Source organism: Lithobates pipiens, unplaced genomic scaffold (assembly GCF_037356315.1).
Source record: "Lithobates pipiens isolate NorthernLeopardFrog02 unplaced genomic scaffold, aLitPip1_a1.2 Scaffold_30, whole genome shotgun sequence".
NCBI lineage: Eukaryota > Metazoa > Chordata > Amphibia > Anura > Ranidae > Lithobates > Lithobates pipiens.
The window spans coordinates 131,768,006-131,785,816 of NW_027507791.1; the positions used below are offsets into that span (position 1 = coordinate 131,768,006).

At 43.1% G+C, this 17,811-nt stretch overlaps 1 protein-coding gene across 11 annotated transcripts in view; it reads right to left on the minus strand.

Annotated features, from left to right (window-relative positions):
- The window catches only part of CCDC9B (coiled-coil domain containing 9B), a 354,785-nt gene that overhangs the window by 275,833 nt on the left and 61,141 nt on the right, over positions 1-17,811 (minus strand). For 10 of the 11 annotated variants that reach the window (XR_013264897.1, XR_013264895.1, XR_013264896.1 and 7 more), the window contains exons 3-4: positions 14,117-14,227; positions 12,555-12,659 (exon numbers count right to left, since the gene is read on the minus strand). Coding sequence is in view for 8 of the 11 variants with exons in the window: in XM_077464874.1 (XP_077321000.1) it covers positions 12,555-12,659; positions 14,117-14,227 (216 nt within the window). In the remaining 3 variants the exon portion in view is untranslated. The remainder of the gene's footprint in view (positions 1-12,554; positions 12,660-14,116; positions 14,228-17,811) is intronic. The other variant, XM_077464872.1, reaches the window with a different exon arrangement.

Here is a 17,811-nt window from a genome sequence, read left to right on the forward strand (position 1 = left end):
AAAGCCGATTTAGAACTACAGCGGGACTTTGAAATGACTTCTGTATAGAATGGTCTAAGTTGACTGAGTCGTCATAGCAACCCTTTCCTCCACTCTGGGCAGGCTGCCAAGGAAAGAACAGAAAGATACAATGTTTACACTTGAATGAATTAAGTCATCTCTGTGTGTAGAAGTTCTCAGTTTAACCATTTAAAGACTAAATCTTTTCTGACACTTGTTGCTTACAAGTAAAAATCCTGTATTTTCTGCCAGAAAATCACTTAGACCCCCCAAAAATTATATATATTTTTTTATGTCACACGGCATTTGCACAGAGGTCTTTCAAATGCATTTTTTTGGGAAAAAAATACACCATTTAAAAAATAAAAATAAAATAAAAACAGTAAAGTTAGCCCATTTTTTTTTTTTTTGTCCAAAAGTTTTGACTACCTATTTTTATTTAATATATATATTTTATCTAAATCATACATACAAGTAAACTGATTGGAGGTTTGTTTTGTTTAATAAATGTTTATGAAGACTGCTTTCACACTGGAGCGGGCAGGCGTTGATGGTAAAACGCAAGTTTTAGCGGCTCTTTACCATCATTTTAGCGGTACTATTTGGCTGCTAGTGGGGCACATATAACCCAGCTAGCGGCCAAGGAAGAGGTTAAATGCGCCCATGAAGCACCGCTGCCAAATCGCATTGCATGCGCTTCGGCAGTGGTGCCCATTCATATCAATGGGCAGGAGTGGTGGATGAGCGGTATACACCACTCCAAACGTGCTGCTTGCAGGACTTTTTTTTAAGATCCTGCTAGTGCATCGCCTCAGTGTGAAAGCACTCTGTCTTTCACACAGACTGCAGGGGAGCCATTTTACAGGCACTTTACAGGCGCTATTTTTAGCCCAAAAGCGCCTTAAAACGCCCCAGTGGGAAAGGTGTGTTAGATCAAGGGGGATTAAAAATAAATAAATAAATAAAATAAAATCGGCCTAACATATCGGCCCAAAAAAATCGGCATCATATATCGGCTATCGGCCGCCATGATTTCTAAATATCGGCATCGGCATCGGCCAGAGAAAAACCCATATCGGTCGACCTCTACTCTCCACTCGTAATTTGTTTTATTAGCTTTTGAATAAATTGTGGAAGGAAACACTACCCGCTTTTTATTAATTTTATTTGGTAGAAATCTCTGTCTCACAGGTTTCAGACTGATACAAGAAGGCAAAATCTCCCCAATTCCTGTCACATTAAGTGTGTGTCAGACAGAACAGAAAGGAAAATCCCCTAAATGGGTAAACAGGCAACACAAATGTATTTATTTATTTAATTTTTATAGTAGAAGCAGGAAGATTTAGAACCTCTGCCAGGATTTTATTCCTGTCATTGTTCATATGTGGGAGTTCTTTTTCTCACTTCCTGCTTAGGTGATGGGTATCAGACAGAAATGGAACACATGCAAGTTCCAACCTTTCATCATTCTATGTAAAACTAACATACCGATGACCCCACAATAAGGATAACACTTTTTCAAGGAAGGGAGTTTAATAAGGCCACTCATTAAAATGAGAAGAAAAGAGGTTTAATCTTTAACTACGTAGAGGGTACTTTACTGTAAGAGCGGTAGGGATGTGGAATTCCCTTCCCCGGATGGTGGTCTCAGCAAGGGACGTCAATAGTTTCAAAAAACTATTAGATAAGCACCTGAACGATCACAATATACAGGGATATACGATGTAATACTGACTTATAATCACACACATAGGTTGGACTTGATGGACTTGTGTCTTTTTTCAAACTCACTTACTATGTAACATTTTATTGGCATTGGGTGTAAAATCCTAATTTTAATTAAATGAAAAAACAAAACAAAAAGAAGAAAACAAGCACAAGAGACATTACTTACCTTCAGTGATATTTCCCTTGTGCTTCTTTCTTCAAGTTCTAGTAATCTTTTTCCTCTGATGCCCCCCCCCCCCCAAAAAAAAAGAAGATTCTGGGGATGCACGGCTTAACAGAACTGAGGAGCTGTCCAAGGCCTTCTTCAAGAGTGACCAACTATGCCTGCCCTTCTGCCCTTATCCACTCAGCTTCTCCAGTCATAGAGGCCAAACTAAAGCTTCTATGAATGAAACACGATCTATAAATGGAGGACAGGCAGATGAAAGGACTGTTTGTGTTTCATTCATAGAAGCTGTATAAATTGCTGAGCTAAACCCAGGCTTTAGATTTTAAAGTGCATTCGAAGGTAGACAAGTTCAGATGTATTTATTTTTTATCTTTTTGTATGACTTGGCAATAAGACCAGGGTGAATTGACCCAGAAAAACTCTGATTTATTCCATTTTTCTTCTACGAAGACAACACTATCACCATCTTACACTCACACTACACATTTATCTCAGGCTCTCTCCCCTTTATTGTTACTTTTTCTGGCAACATACTTAAAAAAAATCCTATGCTAGTTGTTGCTACTGTATCTAATCTACCGAGACAAATGCTCTTCCAAAAAGAAGGCAATTATTTATTGAGTTTGAGATAACTATAAAAGGATATTCATTGCTGTATTTATCACTCAAATGTCATGATGGGACATTGCTAGACAGCCCAGGGAATGCCACTGTCACAGGATATTTAGTATTTGGCTGCCTCTGTTCAGTGAGCTTTTTTTTAGCAGCACCGTGAAGAAAATCCATGTCAAATATTAATCTTTGAAAGAAAAAAGAAATTTGCATATATTTTCTGGCTGAAGAGGATGAAGCAAGGCTCAGGCCCTGCACCAAATAAGGCTTTGGAGGTCACATAAGGCCTGATGTATCTGCATTCTTGAGAACAGATATCCACTTTAATTGTTACCAATGTTTCATGTGTTTTGAAAAGCCTTACAAGATGATCCTTCTTTAAAGACCTATATTAAGCAAGAGAGCAAACATTTTACTGTTAACTAGGAGAATTATATATGCCAACCTACACCATATGTCTCAAATATAAGACATTAGAATGGAAGGCCTATGGAGGTTACCAAAAAAATACAAGGGTGACACAAGCCAACAGAAAGTGCATTGAGGACCTGCATTATTCACCTCAAGGCCTTTTTTAATTTTTGAACAATTAATTTCTACATAAAGTCAGTCATAGGAACACAAGCTGGTTCAAATCAATTTCAAATGTAAACTGACAGGAGCCGTTATAGATATTCTGTGTCACCACTGACATGTATAGGTTTCTCAGAGATGCAGATTCAGGCAGTGTCTTGTCTTCATCAGAAATACCGGCCTGGAGGAGTACATTTGGCTCTGTGATGTACCCAAGTCATAGCTCCCAAAGTGTCTCTCAGACCTTTTTTTGACAGTCTTCTAATCCCTATGTAATTTTAATACATAGGGATTAGAAGAATGTGACATACCAAGACAAAATGCAAAAGGACAAAACAATGTACAATAGTCAGAGTACGTGCCTAAGAACAGCATATTCGTCCAGGGCAGATAAAGAACATCAGAGACAGAGCTCTTTCTCTAATAACTGACAGTTCTCTCCCTTTCATATTTAAATATACCATAGCTCCCATATCCAACAATTCATATCAGTCCGTCTGAGGCAAACCACAATGTATTATCCGCAATTAAAGTTATGTTGATCAGACCTTCAGCTTACCTGTAAAATCATTTTTTTGGAGTACATCACGGGACACAGAGCCATAGTAGTAACTATATGCGTATATAGGCACCTTCAGGTGATGGACATTGGCACACCCAAGACAGGAAGTTCACTCCCTATATAACCCCTCCTCTTACCAGGAGTACCTCAGTTTTTGTAACAAAGCAATATACACGAATCCCAAAAGAGGGGAGGGACCTCTGTGTCCCATGATGTACTCCAAGAAAGGGATTTTACAGGTAAGCTGTTATAAAAATCCTATTTTCTTTATCATACATCACCGCACACAGAGCCATAGTAGTAACTATATGGGACGTCCCATAGAAATGCTACTTGAGCGGAGGGAGACACAACCCACAGGGCTCCCACAGACTTGAGGACCTATACTGCTGCCTGCAGCACACTGCGCCCAAAGGCAATTTCCTCATGCTTTTTTACATCAACCTGATAAAACCTGGTGAATGTATGTACTGAAGATCAAGCTGCGGCCTTACCAATCTGAGTCATGGAGGCCTGGTGATGCACTGCCCAAGAAGTGCTAACTGCTCTGGTAGAGTGCGCCTTGACTTGAAAAGACGGAATCTTACCTTTTAATCCATAGGCCTGAATTATAACTTGCCAAATCCATTTAGAAATAGTGAATTTCGACACTGCCTATCCTTCCCTAGGACCTTCTGGCAGCACAAATCAGTCTTCCGGATCTGAGCAGTCGTCTTTAAATAGACCTTGAATGCTCTTGCCACATCAAGATAATGTAGTGGCTTTTCTCCCCTAGAACATGGTTTTGAAAAAAACAATGGTAGGACAATATCTTGGTTCGGGTGAAAACCTGAGACCACCTTAGGCAGAAAACTAGGACGAGGATGCAAAAACGACCCTGTCCTCGTGAATAATTAAATATGGCTCTTTCCAAGAAAGAGCCACTAATTCCGAAACCCTCCTTGCTGAGGATATAACAACCAGGAACACCAATTTCCTTGTCTGAATGAATAAGGGGGTATGCTGTGCTGGTTCAAAGGGCTGTTTTTGCAACACTGACAAGACTAAGTTCAAGTCCCAAGGGTTTAAAGGCGATCTAACTGGAGGATTAAGCCGCATCACCACTTGCATAAAAACCCAGACCAAAGAATGCGAAGCAAGCCATCTTTGAAATAAGATCAATAAAACAGAGACTTGGCCCTTCATAGTACTCCAAGCCAGCTTCATCTCTACCCCCAATTCTGGAAAGTAGAGCTTCATGCTAAATCGTATATAGAATCGTGGTCTCCAGCCTGGATTACCATGATTTTTTCGGATGTCCCCGGGATGTAGCCTAAACCGGAGGAGAAGCCTTTGGAACCAACGTGGAATGCAAATACATAGTTACATAGTAGGCGAGGTTTAAAAAAAGTCCAACCCATGTATGATTATATGTCAGTATTACATTGTATATCCATGTATGTTGCAGTCATTCAGGTGCTTATCTAATAGTTTCTTGAAACTATCGATGCTTCCTGATGAGAACATCGCCTGTGGAAGGGAATTCCACATCCTTGCTCTCTTACAGTAAAGAACACTCTTTGTAGTTTACTGTTAAACCTCTTTTCTTCTCATTTTAATGAGTGGCCACGAGTCTTCTTAAACTCCCTTCTGCGAAAATTTTTTATCCCTATTGTGGGGTCACCAGTATGGTATTTGTATATTAAAATCATATCCCCTCTCAAGCATTTCTCCTCCAGAGAGAATAATTTCAGTGCTCGCAACCTTTCCTCATAACAAATATCCTCCAGACCCTTTATTAGCTTTGTTGCCCTTCTTTGTACTCGTTTCATTTACAGTACATCCTCCCCGAGGACCGATGCCCAGAACTGGACAGCATACTCTAGGTGCGGCTAGACCAGAGTCTTGTAGAGTGGGAGAATTATCGTTTTATCTCTGGAGTTGATCCCCTTTTTAATGCATGCCAATATTCTGTTTGCATTGTTAGCAGCAGCTTGGCATTGCATGCCATTGCTGAGCCTATCATCTACTAGGACCCCCCAGGTCCTTTTCCATCCTAGATTCCCCCAGAGGTTCTCCCCCCCAGTGTATAGATTGCCTTCATATTTTTGCCACCTAAATGCATTTACATTTTTCTCCATTAAACCTCATTTGCCATGTAGTTGCCCACCCTATTAATTTGTTCAGATCTTCTTGCAAGGTTTCCACATCCTGTGGAGAAGTCAGTGCCCTGCTTAGCTTAGTATCGTCCACAAATACAAAGAGTGAACTGTTTATCCCATCCTCCAGGTTGTTTATGAACAAATTAAATAGGATTGGTCCCAGCACAGAACCCTGGGGGACCCCACTACCCACCCCTGACCATTCCGAGTACTCTCCATTTATCACCACCCTCTGAACTCGCCCTTGTAGCCAGTTTTCAATACAGGTACTCACCCTATGGTCCATGCCAACGAACCTTATTTTGTACAGTAAACGTTTATGGGGAACTATGTCAAATGCTTTTTGCAAAATCCAGATGTACCACGTCCACGGGCCTTTCCTTTATCTAGATGGCAACTCACCTCCTCATAGAATGTTAATAGATTGGTTTGGCAAGAACGATTCTTCATGAATCCATACTGATTACTGTTAATGATAGCGTTCTCATTACTAAAATCTTGTATATAGTCCCTTATCATCCCCTCCAAGAGTTTACATACTATTGATGTTAGGCTAACTGGTCTGTAATCCCATGTATTTTGGGTCTTTTATAAATATTGGTGCTACGCTTTTCTCCAATCAGCTGGTACCATTTCAGTCAGTAGACTGTCAGTAAAAATTAGGAACACTTGTCTGGCAATTACTTGACTGAGTTCCCTAAGTACTCTTGGGTGCAAGCCTTCTGGTCCTGGTGATTTATCAATGTTAAGTTTCCCAAGTCTGATTTTAATTCTGCCCTCTGTTAACCATGGAGGTGCTTCCTGTGATGTGTCATGAGGATAAACACTGTAGTTTTGGTTACTGAAGCCCCCCCGATTCCCTCATGAAGACTGAGGAGAAGAATAAATTCAATACCTTCACCATCTCCCCATCCTTTGTAACCAGATGTCGTTCCTCATTCTTTATGGGGCCAATATGGTCTGTCCTCCCTTTTTTACTGTTTACATACTTAAAGAATTTCTTGGTATTTTTTTTGCTCTCCTCCGCTATGCGTCTTTCATGTTCTATCTTAGCCGTCCTTATTGCACCCTTACATTTCCTGTTGCCTTCTTTATAAAGTCTGAATGCTGATGATCCCTCAAACTTGTATTTGTGTGATTTATACTGAAGTCAATTGACCTGTGATTGCTGTTTTTACCTAAATTTCCCCGTATTTCCACATCCGTGATCAGGCATGTATTGTTGGTAATCAGTAGATCCAGTAACGCTTTATTTCTAGTTATTTTTAGTTTGTGCGTCTACCATCTGACCCATAGAATTGTCCTGCAAGACATTTAGGAACTGGCGAGCCTTAGATGAATGCGTGGTTCCCTCCGCCCAGTCTATGTCTGGATAGTTAACATCCCCCATAATGATAACACTTATAGCATACTCCCAGTATTATTTTTCCCTTAGCTTCATCCTTTGGAGCTCTACCCATAATGATTCCACCTCCTCTCTAGCTCCCTTAGTGATGTCATCTCTCACATTCACCTGTACGTTATTCTTGATATATAGGCATACCCCTCCCCCCTTTTTAACCTCTCTATCCTTGCGATAAAGGGTAGACCCTTGAATGTTTGCCAACCAATCATGAAAGCTGTTGAACCAGGTCTCAAATTCCCACAAAATCCAAATCCCCCTCATACAACAGTATCTCTAGTTCATCCATCTTGTCCACCAGGCTCCTGGCATTGGTGAACATGCCATATAGATTAGACCGGTCACATATTATCCTGATATTGGGTGTTCCGAGATTGCAACTAGGATTTGCTGATATACTTACCTTGGGTTTATGTGCTTTGGTCAGCCTACCACTAATGCCCCCAATACTATCCTCTGGAATAGGTTCCGCGCTGACTATCTTTAACTCTGGACCATCCCCATCACCTAGTTTAAAATGGCGCCAATATCGGAACAGATGTCAGCAACAGGAGCTGACCTCAGCAGAGCAGAGAGAATGATGCGCAGCGGTAGATGCCTGGGTGTGGGCGGTACCACGTTTATTCATCGGAGACCCCGGCCGAGAAGCACTGCAGTGATTGCGCAGTGTGGAGTTTGTGCACCAGCATTGATTTGATGGATTTTTCCAACACAAATTGTAAGCTTATCATATATTATGACTGCTTGTTTGGACTATCCAGAAAGCCCATGACATATAGCCTTATGTCACTATGCTGCACCACCCACAGATCTACATTTTAAAATGGTTCATCAAAAAAACAAAAATCTGGTAAATCTAAAGCTTGGACCCTTTTGTTCCAAGCAGACAGGATACCGTTTTGCAGCAGTCTGGAATGGAACTGGGCATAGGGAACTGTTTTGAATGAAGCCACCATCTTTCCTAACAACTTCATACAAAGGCAAATGGAGGGATCTCTCTTCGACCTGACCATCTTGCACCAGCTCTCGTATGGCGTTGATCTTTGCCTGAAGCAAAAACACCTTATCTGAGTTATGTCTATGATCAGACCTAAGTACTCCAGCCTTTTTAGTGGTTACAAGGAAGACTTGTCTAGGTTGAGAATCCAACCTAAATTTTCCAGGTATTTGGTTGTAATGCGCATGCTCTGCTCCAAGTGGGCCACCGACCGGTCTATTAGCAATAGATCATCCAGGTACGCCAAGACTGTTATGCCCTGCAACCCTAGCCTGGCTATAGGTGGAGCCAGAATCTTTGTAAATACCCAGGGTGCTGTAGCAAGCCCGAAGGGCAAGGCTAAAAACTGAAAATTATGCTGTTCTACCTGAAAGCCACAGAAACCTTTGGTGAGCAGGAAATATAGGAACATGCAGATATGCATCCCTGATGTCGATGGACACCAGAAGTTCCCCTCCTTGTCAGATAAAAAGCACAGACCTAATAGACTCCATGCGAAAAGAGCGGACCTTCAGGAACCCATTTTCTGATTTTTGAGATCTAGAATGGGTCGGAGATCTCCATTCGGTTTTTGTACCGTGAAGAGGTTTGAATAGAACCCCAAACCTTGCTCTTCTATGGGGATTTGCAAGATCACCCCTTGAGCCAGCAATCGGTCCAATGCCCGAAACATAGATTGTCTATTCCCTAGATCTTTGGGAATGTTTGACCTCAGAAAACGAGCCGGTGGAAACTCTCCAAACTCCAGTTTACAGCTATTGTGGAGACGACCCATCTGTCTTAAGGCCCATACACACGATCAGACTTTTTGACAACAAACATGCAAATTAGCTGTTTTGGAGCAACATCCGACTGTGTGTACGCTCCATCGGACAAACTTTTTTGGTTTTCATCGGACTTTTGTTGGCTGTGCGAACGGACAAACTTTCTGGCAACAAAAGTCCGATGGAGCAAAGTCTGATTGTGTGTACAGAAAACCATAGGACTTTTGTACAAAGTACAAACAGGCATGCTCAGAACCAATGCAAAAGATCAGACAACAATACAGAAGTTGACCAAAGGTGGCGGTAAAGAGCAGAAAAACCACATGATTTGGTGAAAGTTGGCTGAAAAAGTCCTGCTGTGTGTATGCAATACAAGTTCAGGGCCGATGCCCTTTGTACAAAAATCCAAGGGAAAGTTTGTACAAAGTCCTATCGTGTGTATGAGGCATTACATTTCCTCCTGCCAGACTTCTGAGAACTGCAGAAGTCTTCCCCCCACCTCTGCGAGTGGGGGCACCCCTCCATAATGAGGCTTTAGAATTCTATTTTGCAGTATGCTGTCCCCAGGACTTCTTTTGTGCCTGGGCCTGACCCTGAGGCTTTCCTCTAGACTCTGATGGCGGAGGCCATCGTGAATGCCTAGAGGCAGATGCCCCTGGCCCTGGAGAAAGAGTCTGCTTAAATAAACGGCGTTTATTCCTTCTTTTGACTGGCAAATGAGTACCTTTCTCACTTGAAATCCTTTGGATGTATTTGTCCAAATCATCCCCATGAAAAGGAAAACCAGTCAGGAGACTTTTGCATGGTGCTTCAACTGACCAATCCTATAACCGCAGGATCATGCGCACCAGCACAAGTGCCAAACGCATACAAAGCCTGCGGAGGTTTTAAGGAACCCAAGGGAGAAACAGAACTTTCAGCTGACTCAGTTAGGGGCAGCTTGAAAGTGGAACAAACCATCTCTGTAAGAGATTGTACCAGCAATTTCTGAGATTGAGAGGCTGAAAAGGGTTCTTGTCCCGTTGATTCCTCAGAAAAGAAAGTCATTGGATTGTCTTTCCTCCTGATCCCCCGAAGTTAATACCTCAACCTGCACCCACTGTTCCCTTGATAAAGGGTCTAAGGTGGGAGAGGCGGATCTACCATGTTTCCTCTCCCTTTGGATGGAGGATGAGATTAAAGCCGATAGCCCCAGCAGGGCAGAGGAAAAAGCATCTTCAGTTACGTAAACAGTGGCTGAGATGCCAGCAGCAACTCCCATCGCTCCCACTGGCTCACCCTGGCTAGTCACTTCTGGTACTTCAGAAGAAGATGACAATGTGGAGGCATGAGTAGAATCCTTAGTGCCTGGGGGGTGATACTTTAGGTACCTTTTTTGAGGTGTCAGAGGTGTTTGCACTGGCCTTTTTGGGAGGCATAGTCCTAAGCACAAATGCAGAGAAATAAATGCACCACTTGTTGAACTATAGTCTAGTAAATAAAAAATGCTGCTAATAAAGTTCAGCCTGATGCTGAGTGAAATGTGTTCCCTTTGGGAATGCCTGTATCATCCCTCTTACATGCTCCCACCACTCCTGTGCCTTGCCTGCCCGGCTCTAAGCTGCAAACTGACAGAGGTCTGCTTTCTGAGCTCTGCGCCTGCGTTGTGTAAATCACGTGGACATTGTTTTCCCTAAACGGCGCAGTTCTAAGCCACGCCCCCTCTGTCCTCTAACATGCCCCTCCATTATTTAAAAATTTCCCAATTCCCATGCGCGCCGCCATTCAGATCTGCCTTTCAGCAGATTCCATGTGAGGTAGGGGGAGGACTAAGAGGGATACTAAGGAGGAAAAAACATATGGAAAGCTGCCACAACCCCCAGACGGGGGGGGGGCAGGGGGGCACAAACAGGCTGTTGTAGCCTCCAACCCCTTCTTCCCTTTCCAGGGGGGAGAAGCTGCAGTAAGGTTTACCCACTTGCTAACTTTCCCTATAGGACTCCCCCCTCCCCCCCCATAAATTGCTCCTGATGGCTGAGACCCAACATACTGTCTGCTTCTGACACAGAGTTAGCTGAGAAGCAACGTAATAAGGTATGTGCGTTTACACCCTCTAGTTGAGATTTTAGGCATTACAACATTCCACTCACAGAAGAAAATCCTATGCAGATTTTTTACAGTTCCTAGGCTTCTTCACTTACCTTATCCCCGCCGCAGGATTCTGCTGTTATCAGACAGATCCAATCTTCACCCATCACGGCGGGATATGTTTAACAAACCTTCAAGGATCTGGTCCCTTTTTAATGGGGTTCCACTCCCTTGGACCCGTATAGCACCCAACCAGGAAAACTTTATGGTAATGTGAGCATGACCAAAGCATTGGGTCGCAGGGTCCAGCCCTCCAAAGAGAGGCATTACAGGCAAAAACTCGTTCTTCCTATACAAGGCTCAGGTACCCTCCACTTTGGCCTCAGTGGCACTTTGGATGTATCCGGTTTGTACAGGCTGGTTTCAATCCAAAGAAAAGGATCCTGCCAGCAAAACTCACCTAGAGCACATTTTTAACTGTGACCAACACCTTAGACACTTGCGAAAAACTTGAGGTACTCCTGGTAAGAGGAGGGATTATATAGGGAGTGAACGTCCTGTCTTGGGTGTGCCAGTGTCCATCACCTGAAGGTGCCTATATACACATATAGTTACTACTATGGCTCTGTGTCCTGCGATGTATGATAAAGAAAACAAAATTGTATGAGTGCATACTAGATGCCTTTGCCAACTTTTGAGCTTTATGAGCTTTAACAGCCAAATCGTATTGCCAGAGTTCTCCCACCTAAGTAAATATGGGTGCTGACTCCTCCTGAGTCTATATGTGCTGTAATAGAAAACTAAGGCACAATTACAATATTTGTTCCTGGTGGCAAGACTGTGGTATAGAGATTTAATAAAACAGTACTTGAGAAGTATATGCAGTTGTTGGATACTTCAACACACAAACATCTACCCCAAAATGTAGAGTAACACATTATTACCTTTTTGGAAATAAAAAAGTCAGGGGTAAACATATGTCCAATATACAGGCAGTGACTGAGTTACACACTGTATATCCCACTTACATATGACTCATATTTACAAACAGAGGGAGACAACAGGTGGAGTGAGAGAAAATCTAACCCTAGGAAGGGAAATTCACTCCTGTAAGGGTTATCACGGTAAAAAGGTCTCCACACTGAAGATTTATCACCAATCCTTGTTTCTACCACACATTTTTTTTTTGAAATTCTAATGGTCATAGTGAAGTGAAATCTTCTGAACAGGGGCTCAAACAGCACAACAAATGTTACAGGGGTTTTAGCCCTTTACTATGCTGTCCAAAAAAAAAATATATATATATGTATATTTTTTTTGGCTAGAGTTACATTTAAAAAATGTACCCATTCCAACTTACTATACATACAAATTCATGTTAAGATCAAACCTATAGAAAATATCATGTTTGTAACCCGGGGACTGTCTATTACTTTAGAGGATTACCACATTTACATTCAGTAGACATTGCAGGTATCTCATTTACTACGCTATACTTCTCTACAGGTAATCTGATAGCAAGAAGTGAATTAGTCTTACATTAGGAGCCTTCGTGATCGTGATTGTGAGGTTGTCTTGCTTAGCCCGGCGAGAAGTAATTGTCTTGCCTTGTTTCTCAGCATTCCGTTTGTCTTCTTCAATTTCCTGTGTCAAGAAAATCTTATCATCTAAAAATGTATTATACTACTGGGAAATGCAGTTGCACATCATCTAGTTGGATGCTAGCAAATACTTGTATTCAAAAGTCATAGATCAGGTGAAAATTCCTTGTTCAATATTTGTTTTTAAAGTGAAAACTAAACAGCCAAACTGTGAATCAATTCTTTTGCATGGCTGAAAGTTATGAGCATTTTCAACTTACAAAGATAGAAATAAAACCTACCATACTTTCAGGCATAATAAGCGTAATGTGAAAAGCAGCTTTCCAGTTAAGGGTTACTACACTTTGCACGACCAGGGTTAATCATTCAATGTGATTCTGTGTATAGTTAATATTAATAGTATTTCACATTTTTGCTTGTATTTAAAGATACTACAACAGAAGCCAAATAGGTTAGTCAAAAGAACACATAAAACATGAAACTCTTCTATATTTAGCCCTTACCCACACAGGTGGCTAGTAGAACTCATGCACCCATATACAAACTTGTGACAACTTCTTGTTTCTGGGAAAATATCAAAATGTTTGGTGGCAGAATATTTTTAAAGTGGGCACTGCTGTAAAGCGATGGAGAAGCTATTTGTATACATAATGCATCTAGTTGAAGCTGACCACCATGCAAATCACAAACATCTTTCAGCTTCCCCTTAGCAAAATATGTCATTATAGGTCTGAAATCTAGTGTGCGTGGGGGGGGATGTCTGGGGATCCTATATGGCTTTTCAGAGCTTACAGGATGAAAAAGGACATTTGCTGCTGATGGAAAAGTGAAGCAGAGTTTGGTCAGGATGGGTGGTGTTGGTGATGGAGATACAGCGAAGATACAGCAGTGCTGACCTGTGAAAAGAACTACAAGCATTGGTGGGGTGACCAGTCACACTGCTCATAGGAAGCAGGCAAATGGTAACTGATCATTTGGAAAGTAAGATGGGCTATCTTTAGTGGCATCAGGGTGACTTCGGATGAAGATTCCATAGCACTGGCAGAACAATAATAAGCATGACATTCTCCAAGGTGGGCACTATTCTGCTTCAGCAATGGTTCTTCTTCATGCCTGAAGTTAAGCTTTAAGAATTTTTTTTTCTAGGGTCTCATTTTGCCTAATGGAACAATAAGAAATTCTAATGCAGAGTCAGCCTTATCTAGAATAATGGCCTGCTTGTCAGATACTGGACACTAGAAGCAACGTTCTGATAACATTCATTGTAATGGAGTTGGCCAGGCTGGCTGCTTTATAGAGCCAAGCACCACCCAATATTAGGCTAACTATCCGATATTGCTGTAATTATTGTGGCACCAGGATGTTGTCATTTACAGGGTACAGTGTGCTGACAGGAAATACATGATTTCGATTTTTTTTATGCCATACAAAAATATTTTTTTTTGGTTTTTGAAAATATAAGTCTTCAGAAAAATTTTCACAGATTTGGTAATAACTTACTTCATATCGACGGACAAGGGCTTCATTCTTCTTTCTTAAAGCTTTTATCTTTTTTTCCAATTCAGCATCTTTCAGCTCTTTTTTTCTGATTTCCCCATCAGATAGTGAGACCTGATAACAAAAAAGTAATATGACAATAAATAAAGCAAGGGCTAAACAGACAAGTACTAAAGCTGGCTTTACACATAAGATAATAGCAGTTCAAAGCAAATCTGTTGGCATATAAAATTAAAAAAATAAAATAAATAAAAAGATCCACAGCACACAGTGGTGAACAGGCATGCAAAACATGTGAAAGTATGTTGGATCCTGAAGCTTATTCTTCAAGAGAACGAAGATCTAAGGGGTCTATTCAAGAAAAGATGCACACAAATTTTTGAAATATGATTTTTGTACTCACCGTAAAACCCTTTTCTCTGAAGTTCATTGACGAGCACAGTATATTCAATCTTGACCTTAGGGTTATATCGCCACCTTCAGGAGAGGACTAGGCAGAACATGTAAAAACAGCAAAACTGCACAGTACCGCCCAGGGGGCGGTCCTACTGGCTATAACCCCTCACAATGCTTCCAGCAGCTCAGTTTGTCAAAAAGCAGTACAAACATAAATAGGAGGGGTGGGTACTGTGTCTGGCAATGAACTTCAGAGAAAAGGAGTACAAAAATCCTATTTTCTCTTTCATTCATTGACGGACACAGCATCTTCAATCTTGACCTTAGGGATGTCCCCAAGCAGTGTAAAAAAAAACCAAGGGGTGGGAACAGCAAAAAATAACTCCACTCATAACAACCAGAGCTCCTCAATGGAGGAGTTGCAACCTTAAACATCCGCCTGCAAAACCTTGCGGCCGAAGCAAGCATCCGAAGATGCACTCACATCAATCTTGTAAAATTTAGTCAAAGCGTGAACGGACAACTAGGTTGCTGCCTTACACACCTGGGAAATGGACGTTTGATGTTGGAAAGCCCAGGAGGCACCAAGTGCCCTGGTCTTATGCTCTGTGAAAGGAAAGGGGGGCGACCGCCCCCTTAAGGCATAAGTCTGAAACACGATCTGTCTCATCCACCGAGAAATGGTGGCCGACGAGACCGCCAGGCCCTTCTTTGGACCAGCCACCGATACAAACAGCGAATCCGACCTCCGAAAAGGAGCTGTAGCAGACAGATACACCCGCAGAGCCCGGACCACGTCCAAGAAATGCAAGGCAACCCCTTTGGGGTGTGACGGCCAAGGATGGAAGCCCAATGTTCTCATTTACATGAAAGGTCAAAACAACCTTTGGGAGAAATGAAGGCTGCAGGCAGCACTGCCTTATCCTTGTGAAGGACCAAGTAGGGAGGCTTGCATTACAAGACCGCCATCTCAGAAACCCACCTGGCAGATATAATAGCCACTAAAAAGACTACTTTCTGAGAGAGTGTCAATAAGGGGATCTCCCTAATGTTTTCAAACGGTGGTTTCTGAAGCACTAAGAGCACCAGATTCAAATCCCACGGAGGCAGTGGTAGTCGAACCGGAGGGGTCACATGTCGAACCCCCTGCACAAAAGTACTCACCAATGAATGAGTCACCAAAGGTCGCTGAAAAAAGACAGTCAAAGCTAATACCTGCCCCTTAATGGTTCTTAATGCAAGTTTCCGATCCACTCCTCGCTGCTTAAACAGCAGGATCCTGGAAACTGAACATAGCCACCTCATCTCCTCACACATGGAGGTGTAGGCCTTCCATGCACGGTGATAAACCTTCAGAGAAGATGATTTCCGTGCCCTCTGCATAGTGGAGATTATCAAATCCGACAGACCTCGGTCCCTTAGCACCTGGCTTTCAACAGCCATGCAGTTAAAGCCAGCGACTGTAAAGCAGGATGAAGTGTTGGACCTTGCGACAGAAGGTCGTCTCGCATCGGCAGCCGCCAAGGAACATCCGCCACCATTTGTACTATGTTGGCGTACCAAGGATGCCGAGGCCAATCTGGGTCAATCAGAATCACCAGAATCCTCTCAGCCTCCACTCTGCGAAGCAGACGTGGTAGAAGTTTGAGTGGGGGGAATTGATAATGCCCCCATAGAGCCACCAACGCGTCTGCCGCGTCCGCCCAGGGATCTTTTGACCTGGCCACAAACCTCTGTACCTTTCGATTGAGTCAAGAAGCCAAGAGATCCACATCTGGTGTGCCCCACCTTAGGCAAAGGAGCCAAAATACATCCGGATGCAGCAACCATTCCACTTGGTCCAGCATCTGACGACTTAGGTAGTCCGCCTGCCAGTTGTCTACTCCTGGAATGTACATGGCTGACAGAGCAGCCATGCGCCGCTCTGCCCACCGCAGGATGTGAGCGACCTCTAGTGCTGCAGCCAGTTGTTCCACCCCCAAACTCCCCCCCAACCAGTCAGGCTGGCGTCCGTTGTGATCACCGTCCAATGAAGAGGATGGAATGACTTCCTGGACCGAAGGGCCGGAGACCTCAGCCACCAGAGCAGGGAATCCCAGACTAGCTGGCTCAGCCAAATTTGACAATCCAGAGATAACGGAGATTTGTTCCATTTGGACAGGATCTCGAAAATGGCTACCATGAGACCCAGGACTCTCATGCAAAAACGTAGTGATGACCACCTGCGGGACACCAGCAACTTCACCGCAGCTTGAAGAGTCTGCAGCTTGTCTGAAGGAAGGAAGACTCTCACCTGGTGGATCCTGTCTCCGACTCAACGTTGGAAGCGCAGAGTCAGTAGAAGCACCGGAGGGTGGCGGGAGGGGGAGGGACATCCCCTCTCACCACCTGTAAGAACGATCAAGCGGCGGAACAGCCAATATGATCGTTCTTATGGTGTAGGGAATCACCGGCTGAAAAAGCCGATATCTTGATGCCTGTAGCAGCAGGCATTTAGATATACCAGCACAAAGTCAAGGACATCATGATGGCCGGCAGGCAGGAAGTGGTTAAAAAAGGCTCGAGGACTGCTTTCCTTGATTTCTGTGGGTAGGGAAGCCCACTGAAATTAATAGCCTGCCCTACACGTAGCATGCATCCACACCAGATGTGTACCAAGGACTTGTTCATGTCAGGTTGGAGGGGTGGTAAAACCACATGGTTGAGCTGTTTTTACAACCACAACTTCTCCCCATTTAGCTGCAGAGGCAGCAGCTGGGGGTGTACACATGCTGTGGCTGCAGCTGGAGGTATACCCAGGGTGAATGGAGCTGCACTGTAACTACTCTGCAACTGTGTGCATTACATGTTTGCGATTTGGTGATGCTTCATTTACGGACTCAAAACAGGTGGTGAGGAGGCACATATTGCCTTTTTACCACCTGCCAAATGCCTCTAAAAAGAGATCTAAGCATGGATTGCTTTTCAGAGGAGCAGCAGTCCTTGATGCTATCACTAACAAGCCCTACAAAAGCAGTTCAAATGGTACAGGAATAGGGAGGCAGGATTAAAAGTAACATACACACACCCGTATAAAGTCCTTTAAAATGTTCTAGCACAGTACCTTTCCTCATTCAGCCGGGTACTGCACTGTAGGGGGAAGCAGGGAGCACAGCACACTGCCCCTCCTCCCTTTACTTCCACTTTGCTGAAGCTGATGGAGCTCCCTTGCAGTGCCGATGTACAGTTCAGCAGGGGATCGAGCGATCAGGCTCATCTAACAGCCCTTCTCTCCCATGATCATGTGGCACACCTGAGTACCT